The 24,050-nt window shown below is 41.0% G+C and overlaps 2 protein-coding genes across 7 annotated transcripts in view; one reads left to right on the forward strand and one right to left on the reverse strand.

The window, feature by feature from the left end:
- PRPF4B (pre-mRNA processing factor 4B) overlaps positions 1-11,529 on the reverse strand; it is a 30,626-nt gene extending 19,097 nt beyond the window's left edge. For 3 of the 4 annotated variants that reach the window (XM_054984534.1, XM_054984533.1, XM_054984536.1), the window contains exons 1-3: positions 11,283-11,529; positions 4,338-5,537; positions 30-200 (exon numbers count right to left, since the gene is read on the reverse strand). In XM_054984534.1, coding sequence (XP_054840509.1) covers positions 30-200; positions 4,338-5,537; positions 11,283-11,398 — 1,487 coding nt within the window. In that variant the 5' untranslated portion in view covers positions 11,399-11,529. The remainder of the gene's footprint in view (positions 1-29; positions 201-4,337; positions 5,538-11,282) is intronic. The other variant, XM_054984532.1, reaches the window with a different exon arrangement.
- Positions 11,530-13,663: 2,134 nt separating this feature from the next.
- LOC129333498 (zinc finger and SCAN domain-containing protein 20-like) lies at positions 13,664-19,360 on the forward strand. Of its 3 annotated transcripts, none has more exons than XM_054985214.1 (5): positions 13,664-13,789; positions 14,516-14,800; positions 16,599-17,164; positions 17,900-17,980; positions 18,542-19,360. In XM_054985214.1, exons 3-5 carry the CDS (start codon positions 16,615-16,617, stop codon positions 18,985-18,987), a joined length of 1,077 nt encoding a protein of 358 aa, XP_054841189.1. In that variant the 5' UTR covers positions 13,664-13,789; positions 14,516-14,800; positions 16,599-16,614; the 3' UTR covers positions 18,988-19,360. The 3 variants fall into 3 exon arrangements, with proteins under 3 accessions (XP_054841189.1, XP_054841188.1, XP_054841190.1); XM_054985213.1 differs by having other exon boundaries at positions 14,670-14,800; XM_054985215.1 differs by lacking the exon at positions 17,900-17,980 and having other exon boundaries at positions 14,670-14,800.
- The last annotated feature ends 4,690 nt before the right edge of the window (positions 19,361-24,050 follow it).

The raw sequence follows: 24,050 nt of genomic DNA on the forward strand, positions 1-24,050 counted from the left end.
AAGTACTGTACAGTATAAAGTATACATACCTCCTCCGAGGAGATCTACTACGCCTTCTTGGAGACCGGCTACGGCGAAGAGGTGAACGAGATCGTCGCCGAATGGGAGATCTGGATCTTCTTCTGGATGGGGACCATCTAGGTGGGCTGGCATCTTTTGATCTCTCGCGTCTAGAAAGGATATCATCTCGAGTTCGTGTTCTTGAATTTAAGAGAAGAAGTATGTTAAAATAAAGAGTATACGGAAATTTGTTATAATTCCCTTGACACCTCATGCTGAATTTTTTAAAAAAAATAACACAAATGTCTCATGTGGATTTATACAACTGAAACATATTATAGAATTGTTAGCCTCTGCTTTCCAGTTACAGAAATAAGTGGCTGGGTTATTAATATTCTAACGGGCAGAAGAATAAAATTGCATGACTTCTGTTACACCCTGTTAAAGGAGGTCTATTTTAATTGAATTGATTGGTATTTTTTTAAAAAAGAGTTGTAGTTCTTGGTTATAGTGATTACATTTTATTACTAATAGATATTTGGGTCTACCAAACACGACATGGAAACCTAGAATCATGTATCTAATTTGCAGATGTTTGTAACTGAGAAATATGGGGTAAGGTTTTTAGCAAACCCTGGGGATCCCCCAAGGTTGCAGAAAAATCTTAAACCTGCAACAAATTACACTGACCATGCATCTGCACATGTGGGGACACACAGCCTAACTCCTCCATCAGGAGCCAAGCAGGCACTTCTCCCTACCAGTGCCATCAATGGGTCCTAGAGGCAGGCAGGGCAGGCAGGAGACTCACCACTGCAATGTCAAAGCAGCGGCCACCAGGCACCTGGGAAAGGAGGCTGCTGTTAACCCTGCTGCTGAGGTGCCAAAGCTGCAGTCAGGCATCTGAGGCAGGTCAGAGCTGAGCAGGCAGCTGGGAGGGGGAAGGTTGGGACCCACTGACCCTGCTGCTGAGGCAGTAAACCTGTGGGAGGCTGATGGAAGGCTGGAGTAAAAGTACAAATGTGGGCCAGGAGGAGACTGCACTAGGCCAAATCACCTCATGGCCTCGCCACTGATGTACATGCTTCTTCTGCAGGCCTAGCCAGTTATTAAAAGGGAACAGTATGGAGGAATGGGGGGGGGGAGTAACAGGCAAGGCCATGAAAAGCTGGAAGTAATGGACAAGGAACCCAGCATGTTTCTTGGGAAAACCTCTCCCATGATTTTCCCAGCCCCCCATTGTTTTAAACTAATATATCATCAGATTCTAAGATTGGAAGACCATAATCAACTCTTTATAAAGTATGTAGCTTACGTACTTTCTACCTGCTAGGATTGTTTCTTGTTATTAAACTGACTTTTACAAAAGGAATTCAAGCTCTTTTGACTAGCTATACAAGCCAGCCAGTGCCACCCAAAGTAGTTATATCCTTCTAAGCTCACTGACTTCAATGGACTCAGTAAATGCAACCCTTCATAGGATTGTGCTGAAAAGCCACTAGGTATGTCCCACAGATGCAATTTTATCTTCTCTGCAGGATGAGCCCTATAGTACTCCTTTCAACAGCAAGTAAACTCTCTCCCCAGCAAACTGCTTCAAGGAATCTCGTGTTGCTGAGGACAGGTATGTATATGTTTGAGTGGGTGGGGTGGTGATGAGAATAAAGGAACATTTGTTCGGGGGGGGGGGGGGTGTTATACTTTGTACATTTTCTGTGCAATCCTAAGGGGAGGTGTGGAAAGTGCATAGGGAGAGAACTAAGGGTTGCATGGGCGTAAATGGCACTTATGTGGGTGTAACCCTCTTTACGCCGGTGGCTGCCCAAGGCACACTACCACAGATGGGGCGCCACTAGTGGGCACGCTTAGCGGCTGGGCGGAGGAGTAAGTACGGCGCAAGGACCTGTGCCTGCCTTGGAGAAGTCAGGGCAGGGCCGCGAGTTAGTCATCTTCCAAAGCTGCTCCAGGCGCAGGAATGCCCCCTGCAGCAGCAGAAAGTTACGCACAAAAAAGAAGGCATAGCCAATAGGTTCCCATTGAATGGGAAAACTCGGGCCATCCTCCCGGGACCTGGCCCTGTGGCCCGAACAGGGCATAGGATGGCAACTACCACAGGGACCAATCTGCGTGCACTTCTGGGGTGGGGGAGCCCCTCTCCCTGCACCCACGCAGGTGATTACCTCCAGCTGCACCGCTCATGAACTCAGGTAAGTGGTTGGCAGCTGGAGCCCTGCCTGGCAGCCTCATGCCATGGGGACTTTGTGTGCAAGGCAGGTGAATTGGTACACATGGTGGCGGGTCACAAGTGCACTGGGGGGACTTAGTGGAAAATTGGGAGCACTTTGCACTTGCTCAAGGGAAGAAGAGCAAAGTCCAGAATGAATGACTAACAAGAACCACCCAAGTCCCTTTGCAAGTCATCTGACTCTGGAGTCCCAGCTCTGGAAGGGGTGAGGGAGCACTGACTAGTAAGAAAAAGGTGGGGCGGCAACTAACCCAGCTCACTGATTTGCGTCAGCTGCCCTCCTCACCTGAACCCTCCCAAATGCCAGCCACCGGCCTGGACCTCATCAGAAATTAGGGTTGGATGGGTGAGAGGGTGGGTGCCCTGTCCACACCTTCATTGTTACTTCTGCCCCCCCCCCACTGGACAGGGACGCCTACTCCCTGGTGGGGGTGTTGGAGGGCAGCGGGCATCATGGCCTCCCCATTGGCTGCGCCACTACCTGCCCCTTGCCCACCTGTCAGGGGAGCAGTGCAGCCATTGGCTGGTGTGGGCAGGGTTGTCAGGGGAATGGCGGGTGGGTGCTCTTAGTGCCAATGTGGCTCTCCTGCAAAAGTCCATAGGGAGTAGCAAAGCAGCGCCGCTTTTACGTCGATGTGCGAGCAGGGGCACTGACTCAGGGCTTAGGATTGGGCTGCCCATCTTTAAATTAAACAGTGGTCCAATCTATAAATGCTGAGTAAAGATAGCTTCAACAATTATAAAAGTATGAAGTGCTTTACAAACAATTCATGCTTCATTTGTATTCCTCCTAGTTAATACATTTTCTCACACTATGTAAACTTAAAAAGCAAGCAACACAAGGAAAGATAACAAAAAGTTAAGTTATGCAGGAAATTTATGTTCTCTTGCTACTTCTTAAACCCAGTCATGAGACTATTCTTCCTTCTCAGAACTGCACTACTACCTAGTTTAGGATAACTGCATTTCAAAAATATCTATTTTATAGTAAAATAATCACTGTACAGAGGGCACTGTATAGAACAGCAATGGAAAAGTGCTTATGCTTCAGGGAAAGGGGGGATCAGAAAACAGAACTAAGTTCTGATATATGAGAAGGGCAGTTTGAAGATACCCAACAGCTATAAACCCATAAAAACTGTTGCGGTTGGTCAAAGAATATGATCTACTTAGTTCAGCAACTGATCTCCCATGTCGGGCTTATACGACAATGAAATTCAAAAAGAGGATGTATAGCTGTTATTTGTCACTTTCATTTTCTATCCTTCAGCGTTTCATATCGGTAATCAGTGGACATAGAGTCTCTTAAAATAAAGTTTGCACTTGTGTAGTGGTTAGGAGTGACAGGACTCTAATCTGGAGAATTGGGTCTGATTCCCCACTTCTCCACTTGAAGCCAGCTGGGTGACCTTGGGTCAGTCACTTCCTTAACAAAAGCAAACTGATCTCCATATCAGAAACTACTGTTTGCATCTACTCCTCCCTCCCCTCTCCACCTATATATCTGACCAGCTTCTTCTTGCCCTCCATGTATCTGACGAAGAGAACTGTGATTCTCGAAAGCTTATGCTACAATAAAGTTGGTTAGTCTTAAAGGTGCTACTGGACTCTTTTTGATTTAGCTTTCTTAAGAGCTCTCTCAGTCCCACCCACCGCACAGGGTGATTGTTGTGGGGATAACAACAACATACTTTGTAAACTGCTCTGAGTAGGCGTTAAGTTGTCCTGAAGGGCAGCATATAAATCTATTATTATTATTCTTGTTGTTATTTTACCCCTCTGATTTTCTAGCACTGTGACAATTCCAAAAAATATTTTTGACTGAACTAAACAGAATGGCACTGCAGGAAAACCAACAATCCATTTTAACCAAAATACAAAAACCAAAGGATAATACTGTTATTTTTTTATCAGATACCTGTATTTTGCATGTTTCCTTACAGGACTTTTAAAGCAGCATAAATTGCAGGTAACTTTTGGGGGGAGGAGGATCATTTGGGGATTTATTTCGTGGAGTTTAAATTGTGGTGCTTCTAATTCCTTATGCCATGACAAAAGGCAGGATATAAATATTTTAATAATAAATAAATACCTTGGTGAGGAAAATCGCCTCCTTTCTGATTCTCTTCTTTTTCTCTCTATTGACCTGCTCTTTGCTCTCCTACCAGGAGACCTATTTCTAGATGGCGATTTACTCTGTTTAGATCGGCGATCATTAAGAAGAGGTGATCTACTGCGTCTTGACTTATCACGCAGTTTTGGAGACAAACTTCTTCCTTTAGGACTGCGGCCTGGTCTTCTACTTGGAGACCTGTTTTCTTTCCCTGATGAGGCATCTTTAGAAGGAGACTTAGCAGGTTTCTTTTCTTTATCAGTCTCTAGTCTCCTGAATTTTCGATCTTTGGACCGTGATCGTCTGTCTTTGGATTTGCTTCTTTGATCTACTGGAGATTTGGATTTTTTGCCACGATCTCTACTTTTACTTTCATTAATAACTGGAGATTTTTTACGATCTCTTGACTTATTCCTATCTTCTACTTTAATCTTATCATCTGGAGGAGATCTGGACTTCCTATTTTTCTCTTGAGAATGCCTTTTAAGAGTTGGAGATTTTGATTTTCCTACTTGGTCTTGAGACTTGGTCTTTTTAGAGGGGCTTTTAGATTTTCTTCTCTCTTTTGACTTACTTCTAGTTGTTTTCTCTTTGACTCCATCAACTCCAGACTTGCTTTTCTTTTTATCAGTTCTGTGTCGAGTCCGTTCTTTTGATTTACTTCTACTTCGTTTCTTTGAACTAGTTTTATTGTCTGCAACCTCTTGTTTTCCCTTAGTGTTTGAAGATTTAGTTGCAGATCTAGTTCCATTTCTGACTTTGTCATTGATCTCCCCCTCTTCTTCAGAACCTGACTCATAACCTTGCAATATTAATCCCATCCCAGACTGAACTTTTCCTTCCATTAACTCATTTTCAAGTTCAGCCTTTAGCAAAGCTCTTTGTTTTTCCAGGTCTTCTAGAGGGGCTAAGAAATCAATTTTAGTTCTTTTTGCTGGCCCATCTTCTTTATCAGAAGCATCAACAATCTCCTTTCGTTTATGTTTCTTATGCTTGTGTCTATGTTTATGCTTTTTGTCCTTATCTTCTTCTGAAGAATGTTTATGCTTCTTATGCTTTCCTCGATGTTTATGCTTCTTTTTTTTATGTCTGCTGTGCTTATTTTGAGGTTGGTCTCCTTCTGAAATGTCCCCATTTTCTTCATTTGCACTTCTCTCTGAAATATCAGCATCTTCAGTTCTGCAATGTTAAAAGGACAGATCAGGGATCAAAAAATATTTTATATTAAATGCCTCACACTCTCCATTTATAGCATGCTTTTAATATTGTGATAGGGTTTGAATTGCAAGCTACCCTGAGCAGGATTCTGAAGTGGTAGTATAGCAATGCCCTAAATACATACATACATACATACATACATACATACATACATACATACATACATACATACATACATACATACATACATGCAGGCTGTATTTGATTTACATTTGAACAGTAAGTCACTGAAACACTGATTTATGGAAGCATCAATGTACCTCACACAACAAAGTTGTGAATAGCTAGTAAACATTCTATATACTAGTGCTGAGCTGTGCAAATGCTGTCCGATCACAGATAACGTATGGCAATCTGATAGGGTTTTCAAGGCATCTGCCATTACTGCCTGCCTCTGCATAGCAACGGTGGACTTCCTTGGTGGGCTCCCATCCAAGAACTAATCAGGGCCAATCCTGCTTAGCTTCCAAGATCTGATTAGATCAGGCTAGCCTGGATCAATCAGGTCAAAGCTGTGTGATAGATACACAACAGCAAAGAAGTATCAGGTCATATTTGTTATTACTTCTGTTACAGACAGGGATCCTGGGTGTCACCATGGGCTCCAAGACAATTCTCTCTGGGCCATTCCTCCCACACCTAATCATCAGATGAACTGTGGCTAACAAATTATTAGCCTAATCATGCATCACACTTTGATTTCCATTCCATTCCTCATTTTTATATATTGCATCCTTCCTCCAAGTTGATCAAAACAACCTGCATGCTGCTGAATTTCATCCTCATATCAGCACTGTGAGGCTGGTTAGACTGAGAAATACTGATACTAAACAAGCCACGTTTTCACCTTTCTTTCCTCTCAAAAACGGGATCACCAAACTTATAATCACACACGAGTGGCACTATGCACAGCTCCTGGGACACCCAGAATTTTGTTCCCCTTGTCTTGCCTACAATAGCCTTGCTTACTAAATTTGCTTACTAAGTTTAAATCACTTCTATCTAAATTTGTTAGTTAGTGTAAGCCACAGGGAAACATTTGGGGAGGGAGGAGATTGAAAGGCAACATACACAAACATTAACTCAATCAATAGATTTGTTATTAAATGTTTGTGGCACAAACTGAAGTGTTCTACTGAAACTTTTTCCAAGCGACACTTTGGCTCTCAAAGTGCTAATCTTTATTAACTGTTTGCTTCATATTCCAGGTTCCATTTGGGGGCTGAATCATTTGAAACATTAGTATATGCACCATATGATCAGCTGCTAAAGAAAATACATTACTTTCTTCATGGAGGAAAATTGTATTTTGAACCATTTTCTCACTACTTTTGCTTGCTAATTTGTAAAAAATTCATGAACAGTATTCAGAAAAAAGTACCAACCACCAACTATATGATCATAAAACAGGCCTAGCATAAAACCCTTTCTGTTGCATAATGAATTAGAATTTGTGGCAAGATTGAATTAACAATAATATGAAGACTAAATATAATAGCTGACTGTTTAATAGACGACCTAAAAATCACTAAACTTCAAATTAGTTGCATATGTAAGGTTTCAGTCTATATTTCAATATTTAAAGGTATGTATGGTATACATTTTTTTTAGGTCTGAACCATTCATATTATGTACGGAGCAGTTTTTCTCTAAGGATGGCTAAACCACATTTAGGGCTGTTAAATAATGTAATTATAAAATTTACTACATTATATCACAGCACTGCAGGTAGAGCCTTTGAAAATAATCATGAGCACTGCATTTAAAAGAAACTCATTGTTCACTAGATATCTCTACAGACATTCTCTGAAGATGATTAACACTTAAAAGAGTATTAGTTTTACATTTTCTACATAAAATATTATTGTGTTAACTATGCACTAGAAAATTATTGTTTTGTGCCATAATTCTATACTTAATTTTGCATTCCTGTTTACATGACACTTTCCTTCCTTGTATATGGAGTAATCAAAGTTTATCTTTATAATGGCATTTGCAATCATTAAGAGTGTCAGACTCTTGAATCTGGGAGACCCAGGTTCAAATCCCTGCTCTGCCATGGAAGCACCTGGGTGACTTCGTCCCAGTCACATTCTCACAGCCTAAACTATCTTACAAGATTAAACGGAGAAGAGAATGGTGTAAGATGCTCTGGGTTCCCACTGAGGAGAAAAGCAGGGTATAAATGAAGCACAGAGATAGACAGATGAACAATGTAAGGATCTAACTAACCTCATTACTAATAGTCAGCTAATAAATTCCATGTGAGAAAGAAGGCCTCCCGACGTATATTATGTGTTGAATCACAAATCACTGGAATAATCTGACATGTATTTGAATGCACACTCAACTATGGTTGCTGAGCCCATGTGTGGGGAGGGCGGGGTATAAATCAAATCAAATAAATAATAAATTCTGTCTGCTCACCACTACTTTATACAGGATAACATCTCCATCTGTATTCTCATTTAACTAGTCACATGCAAATAGCTTCTAAAAACTAAAACAGAGTTGGGTCAGACCACAAAAGTAGTGGTGCACTGCCAGGATATAAAATATAAAGAACCTTCTTACAGCCACTGACTCCAACCCAACTGTTCATATACAGGGGCAAACCCAGCAGCACAGAAAAGCTTTTCTTACTGAACACCTGTGTTAACTGCACTCATCTCCAAACAGGAAGAACTGGCTTGCTGTCTGCTTAGCATAACTGACGTAGTTGTTGCCTTACTGTTGTTTTAATTTCATTTTTTAAAATTTGAAACTGTAGGATCATCCTTATGTTATAGGATAAAATCAAGCACCATTCAGTGAATCATTCATATTTATAAAAGCTTACCAAGCATTATCACTATAGATAAATTAATGTAATTGTTTTAGAATGACAGTTAACTAATTTGTCTTTGTAATTAGTACTAGTATGAAACACATGCAGATGAAGTACCTTTGTTACTCTAATAAAGCTAATGCTTTGACAATATTTGACTGCTCAATTAACCAAATCCTTTCTAAATAAACCCAGGAAAATAAAATGTCATTATTCCTTAGACCAATTACAAGATATAAATGGTGGCTACAGCCAAGGGGTGGTAGCGGATATTTCCAGCTAATATTTTGTTTTTCAGCAGGAAAATATATTTCGGCAAAACAAGTTCTAAGATACTATATCCACTTTTATTTTAAGGTTAGTCAGATGCGTGTATATTCGCTGCCTTAGAAAGAAGACTGCTCACTAAGTTACTTAAGTGATTTTTAGTTGACAGATGGAAGGAAAGCTGCTACAGTGCTGTGGTGTATGTGATGGATGTACTACCTATTTTGTTGGATGATGGTAACCCTGCAAGTAATTCAACCTGAAAACACAATTAGCAGATAAATGAGGTTTCCCACCCCCACTTACTTTTCTTTGGATAGAAACACAAATGGACAGCTTCTCTGCATATTATCACTTGAGGAAACAATGATAAAGATGGAACAAGTTCTGACAAGAAACACATGTTTATACCACTTCTCTAACCAAAACAGATGCCAAACTCTCAAATGCTGTGTTTACTCTTGCTATTGGCCCAGGTTGCAATAAAAAGATCTGCAGTATTAATCTGACTTTGATGCAGGAATGTTGCAGTATAAGCTAACACAAAGTATACCCAATAGTTTAAAAATAGATGAAAGCATCTCAGATTCTGGGCAAGGAAGAAAAAATGTTTTCCTCTATTTTCTAATTACCAATTCAACTTAGATTACTTAAAGAAATGTTATCCAATGCAGTGTGCTAACACATGATACGTTATACTTGTAAAATGTTTGTCCCGTAAATCAATATTCGGGTATTGGATAGCTGGTCTAGTTTGAAAACAGCTCTGATTTTGTTAAACAGTCCTCAGCAAACTTCAGCCCTCATTCAGAATAGATCATATGCCAGGTTGTCTTCTTTTTTCTCTAGAACAGGTAAATTCTATTCCAATTTACTCAGCACAGTTCCACTCAGTTCAATGGGTCTCAGGATTGTAAGCTTAGAATCATAGTTGAAAGCAACCCAAAATGTTAGCCTACCATCAAAAGTCCTATCAGGCTTTTCCCCAAAAGCCCCTCCAACGATGGGATTTCCATAACTTCTAGATTAAGTAAGAGTCGAGTATACTAATTCAGACCTGAAACACAAAGGTTAAATACCTTCCTTGGAGATAATATTCCCCATCGTTGTTCTACAGCTAGTTTGAAGATGCAAGGGTGGTATTTGTGCACCACAATAAGCCAAAATTAAACTGCAGTCGGGCACAGTTTTTTGCCATACTCCCCTCCCTGTGTAAAGATTTTGAATGAAAACCTCCCAGCTTGATTAAACTCCACAATACAGACATGATACAGGCAGATCAGAACTGGTTTTCCCTCACAAAATTCTAAATCTTGGTTAAATCTGGTTTAGAATTCCAGCCTGAGGTGAGTAAATAAACTCCAATTTGCCAATGTGTCTATATCTGGATATTAAGGCAAACAGAAGCCTAGTCAGATAGGGAAGTTTCCAATCCAACTTCATCCATGTGAAAAAGGGAGTATGAAAGCACCAGCAACCAAGCTGTAGTGGTGGCCAATGACAAACCAACCTCTGTTTAATTGTTGCAATGTCAGAGTGTAATGCTTTATTCCCAAACCTCTTCCAAGCATAATTTATTACAGAAGACTGGAGAATAGCCTCCCCCCCCCCATATGAGCTTTCAGTGTGTGTTGGGGGTGCTTACATACATATCCTGTACAGTTTCCCGCTCTTCTTTAGAGGACTGGTTTATACAAGTGTGTTTATGATCCACAATGCAAAGCCAAGCAATTATCTCATCAGTTATTGCTTATTTGCATTCATGAGGCTTCAACTGCACTGCACCTGAGTATTTACTCAAAAGGAACAATTACATGATTGAGACAAATATGGTAACTTAAATATGGATCCATTAAAAAGATAACTGATAGCATTATGGTATTTCAAAATTCATAGGGGCCTGAATGTCTCTGTTTACATCTGATGAACTAGGTAGACGTATACTCTTGAGTTGAAACTCTGGCTTAAACCAATCCACAGAGCGACACCTCCACCCCCCCCCCCCCCCGAACTCGCTATTGAAACATTTAGCAGCACAAAGAAGTCGGGGTGATGTATACTTGAGGAACTATCTCCACCAGCCCGACGAGTCTATAAACTAGAGCTCAGCACCAGATCCAATGGCTTCGTTCAGTTTCTCCGAATTCAAATGAGTATTTCCCAGTAAGCAGCACAAGAATGTAGGCTTTAGACATATGCGCGTGCGCGGGGGAGATAAACCAACATTAATCGTCTTTTTAACACTTTTCTGCTACTGGGCCCGAGGTCGAGCAACTCCATAAGAGTGGCGCCCCGAGGGTTAGCAGGAAGGCCTGCAAGCGAAGGCCCAGCGGGAAATCGGCCTGGGAGAAGGGCTCCTGCGCGTCGAGGAAGGGCGCGCGCACCTGCCGGCACGAGGAAGAAGTTCGCCGTACTCAAGCTCCTCGCGCCAGGCCCAACAGGGCCCTCCTCGCGACCGTTATAACCGCCCAATGGCCGCGAGGACGGTGAGGCCGTCGCTGCCTCCATGTTTCTTGACCCCATTCCCTCGTACTTAACTTTTCTCTCGCCCAAGAACAGCAAACAATAGTGAAGGAGTTTTTATTGGTTTAAAGTAATAGTGTTATTCTTACCCGCGGCCCCTCAGCCCTGACTCAACCATCGTCGCCGCGGCCATTTTGAACTCCCGAACTGCTTCTCCGCCACCGCTAAGCGCTGGAGAGGAGCTTGGGGTTTGGCGCACGCGCATTGAAACCGCCAGCTAAGGTGACAGTAGAAACTTGCGAGCATAGACTAGCCCCCTCCTCACGGCAGCCTCCTCAGCAGCCGGAAATGAGGTAGCATCGCGCGCCTGGGAAAATATAACTTCCGATTCACAGGTGCGCCGTATGCAAAGAAGAAAGCGAACACGGTGCCATAACGATATGGTGGGCTCTCCGTTTTGCATATAACTTCCGCCTAGTATATGGCGATTTTATAACGTATGCCGGAAGTGAGAAATATAGATCACCCTTGTCTTTTTTATCTCTATGGTTTCCAGTCATTCAGGGGGACCGGATAATGGAACGTTCTGTTTTAGGGAGCGTCTTTAAAAGACACCCGTTAGGCTTAGGCGTAAAACGTACCTAGTAGTTTTTCAACTTTTCATGGTTGATCGAGACGAGCGTTGTTGGGAGCTCTGAAACCCGAAATGATGGCAGTGCGTAGTTTCATTGTTTTGAGTGCTGTATACTTCCAAATAACTGTGCATTTGTGACGGTAGCCATTGTTGCCTAATCCTTTGTATAATCGGTAGAAGTAAAATAGTGTTTCGCGAGCTTTGGTAGATTAGAGCCCACTTCTTCAAATACAATGAGTGGATGAAAGAAAGAACTTATTTGTCTGCTATTTAGAGCAACTCCTCTAAAATACAACCGAATTTACTGTTACTGATTGATAGTAGATCCAGGACCTGTTAAAGTGCTTCCTAGTACATTGACATACCCAGCAAGGTGTTGCAGGATTTGAGTCCAGGGGCACCTTAGAGACCAACAAGATTTTTTGGTGTAAACTTTTGAGAATCAGAGCTCCCTGCTTGAGACACAAGGTGTTGTGATGGCTGTTAGCTATGATGGCTAAATGAAATTAACTGCCACATTCAGAGGTAGTATACCTATGAATGCCTCTGCGATGCTAGGGAAGTAGTCCAGCAAGGATACTATCAACATGCATCTTATGGACTAGGTGCCATTAAAATCTGTTTTAAATATGTGGATGGCAAATACAGGGTATTTATTTACATCACATCTTTTTAAGTTTGTTACTGGAATAAACCAGAAAGTAGTGTTCCAGATGTCTACTTGTATGCATGGTACAGAACACTCTTCACACAACTGCCCACCTGGATAGTACATTTTAACTGCTATTAGAATCAGTTGGAATAATCTTCTGTTCAGTAAAAAGACTTGTTTGGTTGAATCTCTGTAAGCAGTTGAAAAAACAGCCACTTGAGACTGTTGCTGCAAAGTTAATAGTCTTGTACCATCTTTAAGACTAAGTATTTCTTTGTTTGTTTCATAGGCAGCAGTAGTTCATTTCATCAGAAGCACAAAGCAAGTAGTGAAGGTGTTTCATATTATATATGCATGTGAAAAATCAGTCTAACAGGATGTTCGAAGGTAAAGGAGCATATTCGGAAAATGGAGTATGTATGAGTGGCAGTTGCTTAAAAAAAGAAAGCTCCCTTACAAGTTAATAATAAAATAATTAAAGAAAAGAAAAGAAAGCTCCATATTAAGACCAGCCAAAATGACACAAAACAGTGTGCAAACTTTTTTCTTCTCCAGAAGTGTTCATCAGGCTGGATGTAAAAAAAATGGTACTTGGAGGAACAGATGTCTTGGATCAAGACAAAACTTTTAAGAACATCATCTAAGACATATGTTTTCTTCACCCACTTAAAAAAAATTGTGCCTCTTGAACAATTCTGGGGAACTTGAAAACTTGCTGTTGTTTTGTGTCATTTAGGTAATAAAAACTATTATGTAGTATTACACAACTCTTGTTTTTGCTTTGGACCCTTGCTGCTACCTACAACCTCTTTTTGCCTATAAATAGATATTCAGAGCATCTGGCTGAAAAAGTGCTTCACGTTTGGCTGGATTGTGCCCACATTTTAAGATTTGGTTCAGTGAAAAGGTGGAAAAGCAAAATAAGGTGTGTGTGTTAATGGAGGCATTGTCAAAAGGATGGGATGAAAGGAGGACTTCCACTTTGCTTTCTCCCCAACATGCAATTCCTTCTGAAAATTATTTTCAATTGCAAGATCAAGCCTGTTTTGGTTTTTTTAAGTGAAGGGTTTACAGTAGCTGTCTTCAAGGCACCTTTCTATGTTATATTGTCAAAAAGGCCGTCTGGAAATTGTGTATTGTTGCAACTTGCACATACTCCCTTAATGTTGTAGTGGGAGGGATCTAAATATAGGCAAGATGCCTTGTTTTTGAAGCTGGGAGGAGAAGCGGAAATGGAACGAAACCAATGGGCGGCATCCTGGTTAGCCTCCCCTGCTGATGGGAGTGGAAGATCCCTCTCTCTTTCCTTTGCTAATCTTGCCTGCAGAAGATTCTCACAGAGGTTTCCTGGGTGCTTTCTTCTGCTCAGGGTTGGTTAATTGAGGATCAGGAATTCATATTGTTGCTGTTAATGTATTTTCATGCAACTTTTGCCATGGATAACAGAGATATTTCTTTAGTGGCCATGCCAACATCTCCGTCATGAGCAACTCAGAGAAAGGAGGAAGAGTCTAGTTTCCGCTGACTGCATTTTGAAAGACAAAAGGGAAAGGAGCTTGTGCTGTGGGTTGACTCCTCTGGTGTAGGCTTTGACTACATCGTTTTTTTATTTCTAAACTTCTGTTTCCAGTAAATAGGAGACAGTGCTTGTCTATCTTGCCTTGTTGCAGAGGAAAGCCAGGAAGGAAATTAATCCGCATATGCTAGAAATAGCTAGAAATAGTCTGTTGTTTACTTGGGGATCATTGGTATGTTTTGCAAATAGAATTTTTTTGGTAGAGGAATATTGTAAACATTGCCTCAAATACTGGCAGTTTTGTTTCTAGGTATTCAGAAGTTGAATGTGATGCAATTGCAGCTGCGTTGTTCAGAATTTGTTTACAAACAGTTAGTTAAGCATAGCTATTTGGCTGTATAATTTTTTTAAATGCATGTCAAGTTGTATTTCCAAATTAAGATGCAACATTTAGCCTATTGTTTTAACAGGCTGCTTAAAAACCCCAGAAAATCAAAAATATAGAATTGTAATTGTGCCAGTTTAACAAGCTAGTACGGCAGAACATGAGACAGATTTTTAACACACATTTCTCTTACAGGCTTGTTTGGGTCCATAATCTAAAGGCACATGATTTTAATTGTTTAAGTCAGTATTTTCCAGACATAAATATCAAGTTACTTACATATACATTCTGTTTTTGTCATGATGGACCTTGACATTTGCTGGTCTGGTTTATTGCTTGAAATATGCAGATACAAACGCTGATCGAGACTATACAAATGACCCCTACTATACAAGGGATGAAAGTTGTTGAGAACTTTTTCCCTCTAAAAACGCAGATCATCTTTTTCTATTGACATCTGTATTCTGGATGCTACTTGAGGTAAGTACTTTGCAATATTTACATAAAGTCAAAGAATCCAAATATTACTTTGTGATGCTTGGTTTGAAAATATTTGGGTCATCTGTCTCTGGTTGCATCCACACAGCAACAGTTCTCATTTACTGTCTCATTCATTGCCACTGCAAACAAATGAAACATCTGCACAATTGGTTGAGCAATGAATTCCCGCCCTGTTCCAACCATGTTGCACTTCTCCTCCCCAGTCCTTTTCAGGCAATCTGGACAAAAACTACCTATACTTTCCCCCTTATATCTCCACAACAAAACAAGCTAGAAACTTGCATTAAAAAAAGAAAAGCAGGGAATTTAGAAGAACTAGTACATGGTGGCACTAGATTGTTATAAAAGCAGTTATTACCAGTTTGGTGCAGTGGTTAAGAGCCTGGGACTCTAATCTGGAGAACCAGGTTTGATTCCCCACTTCTCCACTTGAACCCAGCTGGGTGATCTTGGGTCAGTCACATCTCTCTGGAGCTCTCTCAGCCCCACCCACCTCACAGGGTTTTTGTTGTGGGGATAATAATAACATACTTTGTAAACCGCTCGAACAAAATAGAGACAAACCTGGAAAGTGGACATTTGAAGAATGATATGTGGGTGCTGGTTACAAAAAGACTTCAGTTTACAAGCAAAGGCAGAGCAAAATGTCTACATGGAAGCAGTCTCAGTTGCTGGAAATCCTTTTCTAAGCATAAACTATAATATTTTGGTGCTGATAAAATGCATTTACAGGTCATTTAGGTGTGCCTAAGGAAATACATAACATTTTTGTAGCCTAATTTTGCAACATGGATACTATGAAGATGATACTTTCCTTTTTTGTAATTGGAGCATTTGTAGGAAATGCAGTTTTTTTCTCTGTTTGCTCTGAGGCCACCTTGGAAGGCTAAGTAGTGTTTGCAAAAGAGGTGGAAGACTCTATCAGATGGTTTTAATGTCGCCTTCTTAAGCCTCTTAAATGTTTGATGTTTTAAAAATGTTGATCTTGAGATGCTGAATACTTCCCAGTGCATCACCCTGTTGTTAAATAGTTCATCTGCCCCATTTAGACATCCCTTCTAAAACAACACCTCTGATAACCCTCCCCCACTCCACACACCAATGAGTTTCCATCATATCATGCTTTTTTTAAAGAAAACCAAGGGCAAAAGATATTCAATACCAGAGGAAACAAAGGGGGAAAGGTCCTGAATAGTGTGTGAATGAATATTATTAATCACAAGGAATAACTCACAAGATAAAGTAAACAAAAATAGAAGCCATAATTATGATATCACATGCAAAACAGTGATGTAGACAGAGCAAAATAACTTAGCATTCCACTAAGTAAAATAAACATGCAGAACTGTATTGTGCAGTGGGCAAAATAAAGTTGCATGCTAAGTTGTTTTGTCTACACCACTTTTGCATATGATGTGTATCTGCTTATCATGATTATGGTTTCTATCTTTGTTTACTTTGCGTTGTGAGTTATTCCTTGTAATTAACAATATTCATTCAGACACTATTCAGGTCTTTTTTCCTTTGTTTTCTCTGGTACCGAGTACTTTCTGCCTTTGAAATCTGAGAACTGACATGGGCATGCAGTTCTTTTGTTTAAAATGGTACCAATCTGAAAATGTGCAGATTGTGTAGGAGACAAACCCTTGCGAATTGGATATTGATGCCGTTGCTTGGGAGCAGATCTTACTATGTTCTCTGGTGGAAAAGAGATTGGAATGCCCTCCACTCACCTCCACTTGAATTGTAATTCTTCTTTTTAACTTACAAAAATAAGTTGCAGTTTCTACAAGATGAGTCGCCGTGGCAACAACTGGGCCTACACTGAGGTCATTGACCTTCTGGATATTTGGGGAGAGCAGAAGATCCAGAAGTTGCTTCAGAGTAGCTATCGAAATATGGACACATTCCAGGTCATTGCAAGTGAGATGGCAAAACGGGGACACGAGCGTACAGCACAGGAGTGTCGGACCAAGACAAAAACAATGCGCAGGGATTACAAAAAGGCCAAGGACAACTCTTGCTCTGGGACTGGACGTATCATGTGCCCTTTTTATGAGCAACTGGATAGGATATTGGCTGGGGATTCTAGCTTCCAGCTGCCTCGGAGGCTACAGAATATCACTCTGCCAGAGGAGTCTTCAGGGGATACCAATTCCCCGTGTCCCATGGTAGAGGGAGTGGTGCCAGTGATGAACGAGGATTACGTGGAGGGCCAGGATCCGTGTTCTCCGTGCACGCAGATACCTGTCGAAATCTCTGATTCTGCCACATCCAGTCCCATGTTCTACGTGACGAGGGGAGCATCTGCCAAACCTGCAAGCATGTCTTGGCCAGCAGCAAGTAAGAGCTACTCTTGGTTTCTCTGAATGGATCTCATTGCTATAGGCCGTTTTAACACGTCCTTTGTAAACAGTTTTAGCTGCTGGTTGCTAGTAGATTTTTTGTGCCATTTCAGACACAACTGGTTTGGCTGCAAGTTGTAATCAGATTTTTTAAAACCTTTTCACACAAAGCTGCATGTGTCTTCTTTGCAATGCAGGGTTGAGCAGGTTTTGTTGAAAACTTTTCTCCCATTCTCAAGTGTTCAGCTCACTTCTGATTTTCTGCAGTTCACTGTTTGAAATGTCTGTGGTGCTTCTGCCAGCGCCACCCTTTTTATTTTCCCACCCCTTTCCAGTGCATTCTTTTCCCGTTTTTTTAACAGAGCGGTTTTTGCTATAGGGCTACAGTGATGAACATTGATATCACCATATTAGTCCACTGATGCTATAGCCTTAAAGTTTGAAGCATTAAAAAAGGTGCACTGACAGAAAAGCAGCACTGTTTGAAATAGCCACAGCAATTCACATATGGTTCATAAATAGAAATGCTGTTTGAAATCACTGTCCCCACATGGCTATACATGGAGTCAAGGCAGCATGAGTAACAAGTGAATTAAAATAGAAAGTGAAAGGACCTGTAGTCATTGTGCACGTGTCCTTTTGTGTTGGAGCTATATTGCTTTTGAGAATTAATGGGCGTTTTATACAGTTGATGTGTTTTATATAACTCACCTCCCCCCCCCCCATCTTCTAGAAGTTGATCATCTGGCTCCTTCCCTTCCATCTTTCTTCTCTACTAATCCAGGCAGCTCATCAACCAAAAGCTCAAGAATGGGTAATACAGCTGTGTTTGAATTTTATTTATTTATTTCCTTTATTTATAGCCTGTCTTTCTTGCTGAGATCCAGGCAGATTACACAATATAAAACAATGCAACTAGACAGCATAAGTTATCTAATAAACGATGTAATAAGACTAAGGTTACAGAACTGGAAAACACTGATAACAAAAAGTATAGGATATGGTATACCATAAACAGTGCAGAAAATGTAATTACAAAAGCAGAGTACAATGCGATAAGAGCAAAATAAAACATACAACAAGGAAAAGAAAAGACTACAATTCTATTTCCTTTAAAAAAGCACTTTCGTGTGCCAATCCTGTATATTATAGACCTATTCCCTTTTCAGGAGTGCCCTCCTGAACATTTCTGTTTTATAAAATCTGAGGAGAGACAGAAATACGGGAACCTTTCTATCCTCCTCAGCCAGGCCATTCCACAGGGTGGGAGCCACAACAGAGAAGGGACGTAGAGAGCATTGAAGCCTTTTGCCATATGTTTTGCATGCTTTCCTCTCTTTTATTAGGCACTTTTTAATGCATTGTTTATTTTCAGATGTGGCTATACCATCGTCGCCGACTCTGCTGCACAACTGTGCAACCCTTTCTTCTGATGGGCACCTGACAAGAGTCCGAAAGCGTCAAAGGAAAACGAGGAATGACTTGGTCATGGAACTGTCAAGGATAGCAGACAGGAGGGTTCAGACAGCCACAGACCGGATCCTGTCCTCTCTGAATAGGTATGCTACGGCAGACTTGCAGGACCGTGAGAGAGACCGGGCAGACACTGCGCAAATCATTGCAATCATGCACCGCCAGACAGAACTGTTGGAATCACTGGTGCAGATGCAGTCTGTCGAACAGAGTCCAGTTTCACCTGCACCCTCGTGGCATGCCCGGCCTCGTTCTGCAATTTCTCCTCCCTCTCGCTCAGGTGTCCCAAGGCGGACGCTGATGCCAAGGGTAAATCACAGGAGAAGGCCCCAGAAGTACAGCCCTTGATTGCATGGTTGCAATTTTGTCTCCTCTTACGGTTTTTGTAATCTTTCATTCAATACCTTTGATTGCTTATATCTCTTAAAACATGATGTATCAGCTTCCCCTTTAATTAAAAATGTCCCATTAGCATCTGGGAAGAGGTACAGTAATGCAGTGGCAAGCATCAGACAGTACATCTCTTCCACCTAACCATTTCTCCTCCTCTCAAAGTTGGAGCCAACTTGTCCTCTTCTGTGGATACAGGATAAAGTTTACATCATCCTAATGGAAGTAGTTTCAAGTGGGTAGTCATGTTGGTCTGCTGTAGAAGAGTAAGATTTGAATCCAGTAGCACCTAAAGATCAACAAGATTTCCAGAGTATTAGATTTTAAGAGTCAAAGCTCCCTTCATCAGATATGAATAGGAATGGAGATCCCTGAGCCCTTACATCTGCCAATGGGAGGAAAACATCTGGGATATAAGGGCCCCAGGATCTCCATTCCTACTTGTATCTGATGAAGGGAGCATTGATTCTTGAAAGCTTATACCCTGGATATCTTGTTGGTCTTTAAGGTGCTATTGGACCCAAATTTGACCATCCTAATGGACATATATGTGAAATTGTATGATATTGTGTAGAGAGTGAATATAGTACAATATAAGCTAATAATGAGCACAACCTAGTACAAAGAGCAAACTAGTTGAAGTACAGCAGTGACTCAGTCCTTGCCCATAAGGTTTCACACATCTCTACATGTCCCCTTGTTTGTGGTCAGAATGCAGTACTTTTGAGCCAATGGGAGGAAAAGATGCCTGATTCTTCCCATTTCCTTTCACTTTCCACTTAGCACCAAAAGGGCTGAAAACTCTCTTTTCCAGCTGAGCAGAATGCCTCTCTGGCATTTCAGCTGTCTCCATCTGTGGTATTGGCAGGCAAGGGACTGGTGTATGTGTGATGACGTAACCGGTGCTCCTGAGTGCAGATGGGCCTTGCAGTTTTTATTCAGTCAGTAAGATGGTTGTGGAAGGAAAAATTACAGATGGCTGCAAGGTGATAAGAAGTGTGAAGAAGGAAAGGAAAATGGATGAAGGCAGGCTAGGCCAGGCTGGGGTGGGGGGTGTGTATGCATGAATGTGCATTAGACTTAGAGATGGAAGTAGGTGACAGAAACAGTGCAAGCTGGTTTCCTATGAGCTTTCATTGGATAGAGAGGATAAAAAGAGGACCGGGAGGAGATATAATCAGCGCAGAGAGGTGGAGAGTATTAAATGCAAATTACATCAAATTCAAGAACATTTAAATATAGAACGGATTTTTTGTTGGCAGTCTCCCCGCCCCCAACAGCCCCCTTAACGCTTTGGAAACCCCAGCTAAGAGTCAGAGAAGCCGAGTAGCCATGGGGTTAAGGGGGAGTTGGCAGGAATTCTCCCCCTTCCTTCTTGCAAGCACTCTGTAAATTTGCGCTCCACCCATGCAAGGATCCCAGAAACATTAGATCCAACCCTGTAAACTTAAAGACAGTATGGCACTCAACAGGGCCCCCGTGCAGCAACTTAAGGAAGGCTGATGCCATCAGAAATATTGGAGCAGGAGTTCTGCTGGGCAGTGGCCAGGCAACATTGTCCTCCAGTACCAGGAGCACTAAACAGGAAAGAGAGGAACTGGGTATCTCACAGGAGATGTGCCAGATGGTATGTCAGGGGTGGATTGCCTTATTATTGTAGTTTTTTTGCATTGCTTTTACTGCTTAGTTGGTGCTATCCCCATGAGTTTGCCTCAACTAGCAACAATAAACACGTGAGTTGATGAATGCAGCTGGGGTGAGACATACTATAATAAACAAGGCTTTTAGGTAATGGAGAACAATTTGTTTTGGCCTTCAAAAATTACAGCAGTGGGTAATACAACACTTTCACTGGATGCATAAACTTCCTTGTTCAACAAGATATCTGGCAGGGGTGGGCTTCTGTTAAGAAACAAGTTGTATGAGGGACATTCTAGTTTTAGAATTGTATTTCAGCTTTCTTTTGTTACAATGAATTCCTGTTCTTTGCTTGCTTGTATTATGAATTTTGCTCCATAAAATACTGGTTTTAAACCAAGTGCGTCCCTCTCTTTTTATGTGAATTGATATTAGCAAGCTACCCACATTGGAAAGTATTAATTCTAACCAGTTGGAAGTGGCACAGGTAACATTGATGCTTCTTCTACATGGCAATGAAGAATCCACGTGGTAGTTTACTTCACAGTTTTCTTGCCTCAGTCCCCACCCCAAGCCTGGCTGCTATTTCTTCCCCATGCCTTAGGAAGGCTTTAAAAAAAGAGAGATGCCAATTATTGGTTTTTTTTAAAAAAAAAACCTATAATGCCAGTGGCTGGAGGGAAGGGGATGGTAGCTGCAGGGCACTGAGGCAAAGGAAGTGGTGTGGACGTGGATGGGAGCAGGAAAAAGATGCATGTTCCCTTCTGTAGGGATAGCACCAAGATCACAGCAAAATGGGAAATCATGCTGAATCATGCTGCTACTGTAAGAAGTGTGGAAAAGATGGAATGGTTTGTTAGTTAATGTCAGAAGGCAAAAGCAAAACTCATGAGAAACTATCAGAGAATGAAAACTTGCTGTATGGATCATCCTATCTTAGGTTATATTTTCCAGAAATGAGCTTATAGGAGGCTACTGCATGAGAAAAATCAAAGATACACAAGATTGATATGGCTGAAATTGGATAACTGTGCCCAATTAAAACACCCTGAGTTGTTTGGGGAAATCTTAATGATTTAAATAGGCAACAATCTTGAAAGCAAAGAGGAAATCCCTCCAGAAATTTGGGTGGACTATTTTCTACATAAGAGTGGAGGGGTTGAGGCTAGTGAGATGATCTATGAGTTGAAACATAGCTTAGCCTCAGTTACAGAAACATGGGAGGACGTTGAACCTGATGAGGTTCTTATGCTGATTCATCGCCTAAAACCTGGCACGGCAGCAGGTCTAGATGTCATTCCCCCTGAACTGTTCTTAAATCCCACTTGGTGGGCTTCGCTTCTGGCTTTTCTTTTTTTTTAACTGCATCAGGTGAAATCCCTCCAGGCTGGCAATCATCCGTTATGGTACCGATCTATAAAAATAAGGGTACTCACTTAGATCCTGCAAATTATAGGCCCATCAGTTTTCTTTCTATGCTGGGCAAATTGTATGCTATGCATCTGGAACTCAAATCGAAATCTTGGATGGATAATTATAGTATTTTGGGACCAGAACCATTCGGCTTCAGGAAGGACTACTCTATAATGTATAATAGGATAATCTTGTCACAGTTGGCAAAGAAGTACTTAAAGATGAATGGACTATATGCTGCCCTTTTTTACTTAAAATCAGCATTTGATACTGTAAGTAGAGAAAAGTTGTGGGCTAAGCTACAAAAATATGCAATTTCAAAACAGTTACTGCATTTGATTCAATTACTGTACACTAGCGCAACTCTACAAGTTACGTGGTCGAGGAAAGATCTTTTAACAGATAGAATACTTGTAGTAAAAAGAGTGCAGCAGGGTTGCATTTTGGACCCAACACTTTTTGCACTTTACTTAAATGATCTGAGTCCCTTCTTGTCAAAAGTGAATGTAACAGCTCCATTGTGAGGGGAGAATCAAATTAATGCTTTATGCTGCTGATGTCTTACTATTATCATTGATTAGGCAGGGCTTAAGAAACCAAATCTATCAATTTATTAATTATTGTGAAATGGAGCAACTTAGTATATGTCAAAATAAATCTAAAATACTGTTGTTTGGAAACTCAAGGAATATGGCGCCCTTGGAGGTTGCATGGAATGGAGTTTGAACAAATTCATTCCTACAAAAATGTGGGCATTTATTTTGATGTTCTAATGACATGGAAAAACCATCTAAAACATATCACAAGTAGCTTTCAGCTCTTCTCCATATCGTTGAAGAAATTTTACTGTTTTGATGGAATGCACTTTAAAGAAGGTTTCCTATGTGCAGCATTCAGAAAACTGGAAAGGAGTTAACAATTGCCTGAAATGAGAGCTTGATTGACAGGCTGCTCCCTCCTCTCTCTGACTGGCCAGTCAGAACCAGCCTTCAGGATGAGAGTTGGTTGCTGACAGGATTTTGAATAGTGTGTGTGTGTGAGAATCTGACAGGGATGGTCAGACAGGTTCCCCTCTGGCATGAGGGGAAAAAAATCTTTTGCCCTAACACTAACATCATTGTCTTGAGGAAGTATTCTAGTTAAGAATTCCAAGTATAAAAGCCAGCATAAGGTGAAACCTGTTTACACAGACACGATAGAAGGCAAGGGGCTGGCAAAGAGTGATTTGGTAGTAAGTGGAGACTCCCATTCAAGCCAAGTGAAAAAGGATTATATCTTCTTAGGAAAGAAATATTCCTGCCCAGGGAATTCTATGAAGAAACGTTGCTGTAACCAAAGTATTAAACAAAACACCTCTCACTATTAAGGATTAAGAAACAGAAACTAAGCTTCAAGAAAACTATTTTGCCTATAACTTAAAGAGTATTCTGTTCTACCAACAAATTTTACCTCAGCTTTTTCATTCCATGACTGCTCTTACTCCATCCCTGCCTATTCAATAAAGTTGTCGTTACTTGTGAACATTATACAGTCTCCAGAGCTAAAAAGCCAAAATTATAACTGCTTATCAGGGTGGGACAAAAAGGGTGGGACTTTAAAACCACAAATAGAGACATGCTACTTGGGGCTGCTCAGCCAAAGCAGGCAAACTTGGGTTTTGGTGGGAAAATCTGCCTCAGAGTGGAGAAATGAAAAGGGGGTCCATCATAACAGTCTTTTCCAGCATTACTTAAATTATACAATTCCAAGATCTTACCTGCAACCCTATATGAGGCACCATTATGGCAGTATGTAATTGCTAAAGATCTTGAAAGGCTGCAAGTTAGCTTCTTCTGAACCATCTTGGGAATTCCCAATTGTCCCCCCAACTCAGTAATTAGATTAGAAATTAGACTGTGCTCCTTACAATCAACCGCATGGAAATATGGCTATTAAGATGTGGTTAAAAATATTCCTATTAGAACCCCCAA

This window comes from Eublepharis macularius, chromosome 7 (genome assembly GCF_028583425.1).
Source record: "Eublepharis macularius isolate TG4126 chromosome 7, MPM_Emac_v1.0, whole genome shotgun sequence".
NCBI classification, from domain to species: domain Eukaryota; kingdom Metazoa; phylum Chordata; class Lepidosauria; order Squamata; family Eublepharidae; genus Eublepharis; species Eublepharis macularius.

What these genes read in the sequence shown, in the direction of transcription:
- LOC129333498 (XM_054985214.1), top strand. Translation starts at nt 16,615, where the DNA reads ATGAGTCGCCGTGGCAACAACTGGGCCTACACTGAGGTCATTGACCTT. An exon ending in CATGTCTTGGCCAGCAGCAA is followed by an intron (nt 17,165 to 17,899) that starts GTAAGAGCTACT and finishes CCCATCTTCTAG; the next exon opens with AAGTTGATCATCTGGCTCCT. An exon ending in AACCAAAAGCTCAAGAATGG is followed by an intron (nt 17,981 to 18,541) that starts GTAATACAGCTG and finishes GTTTATTTTCAG; the next exon opens with ATGTGGCTATACCATCGTCG.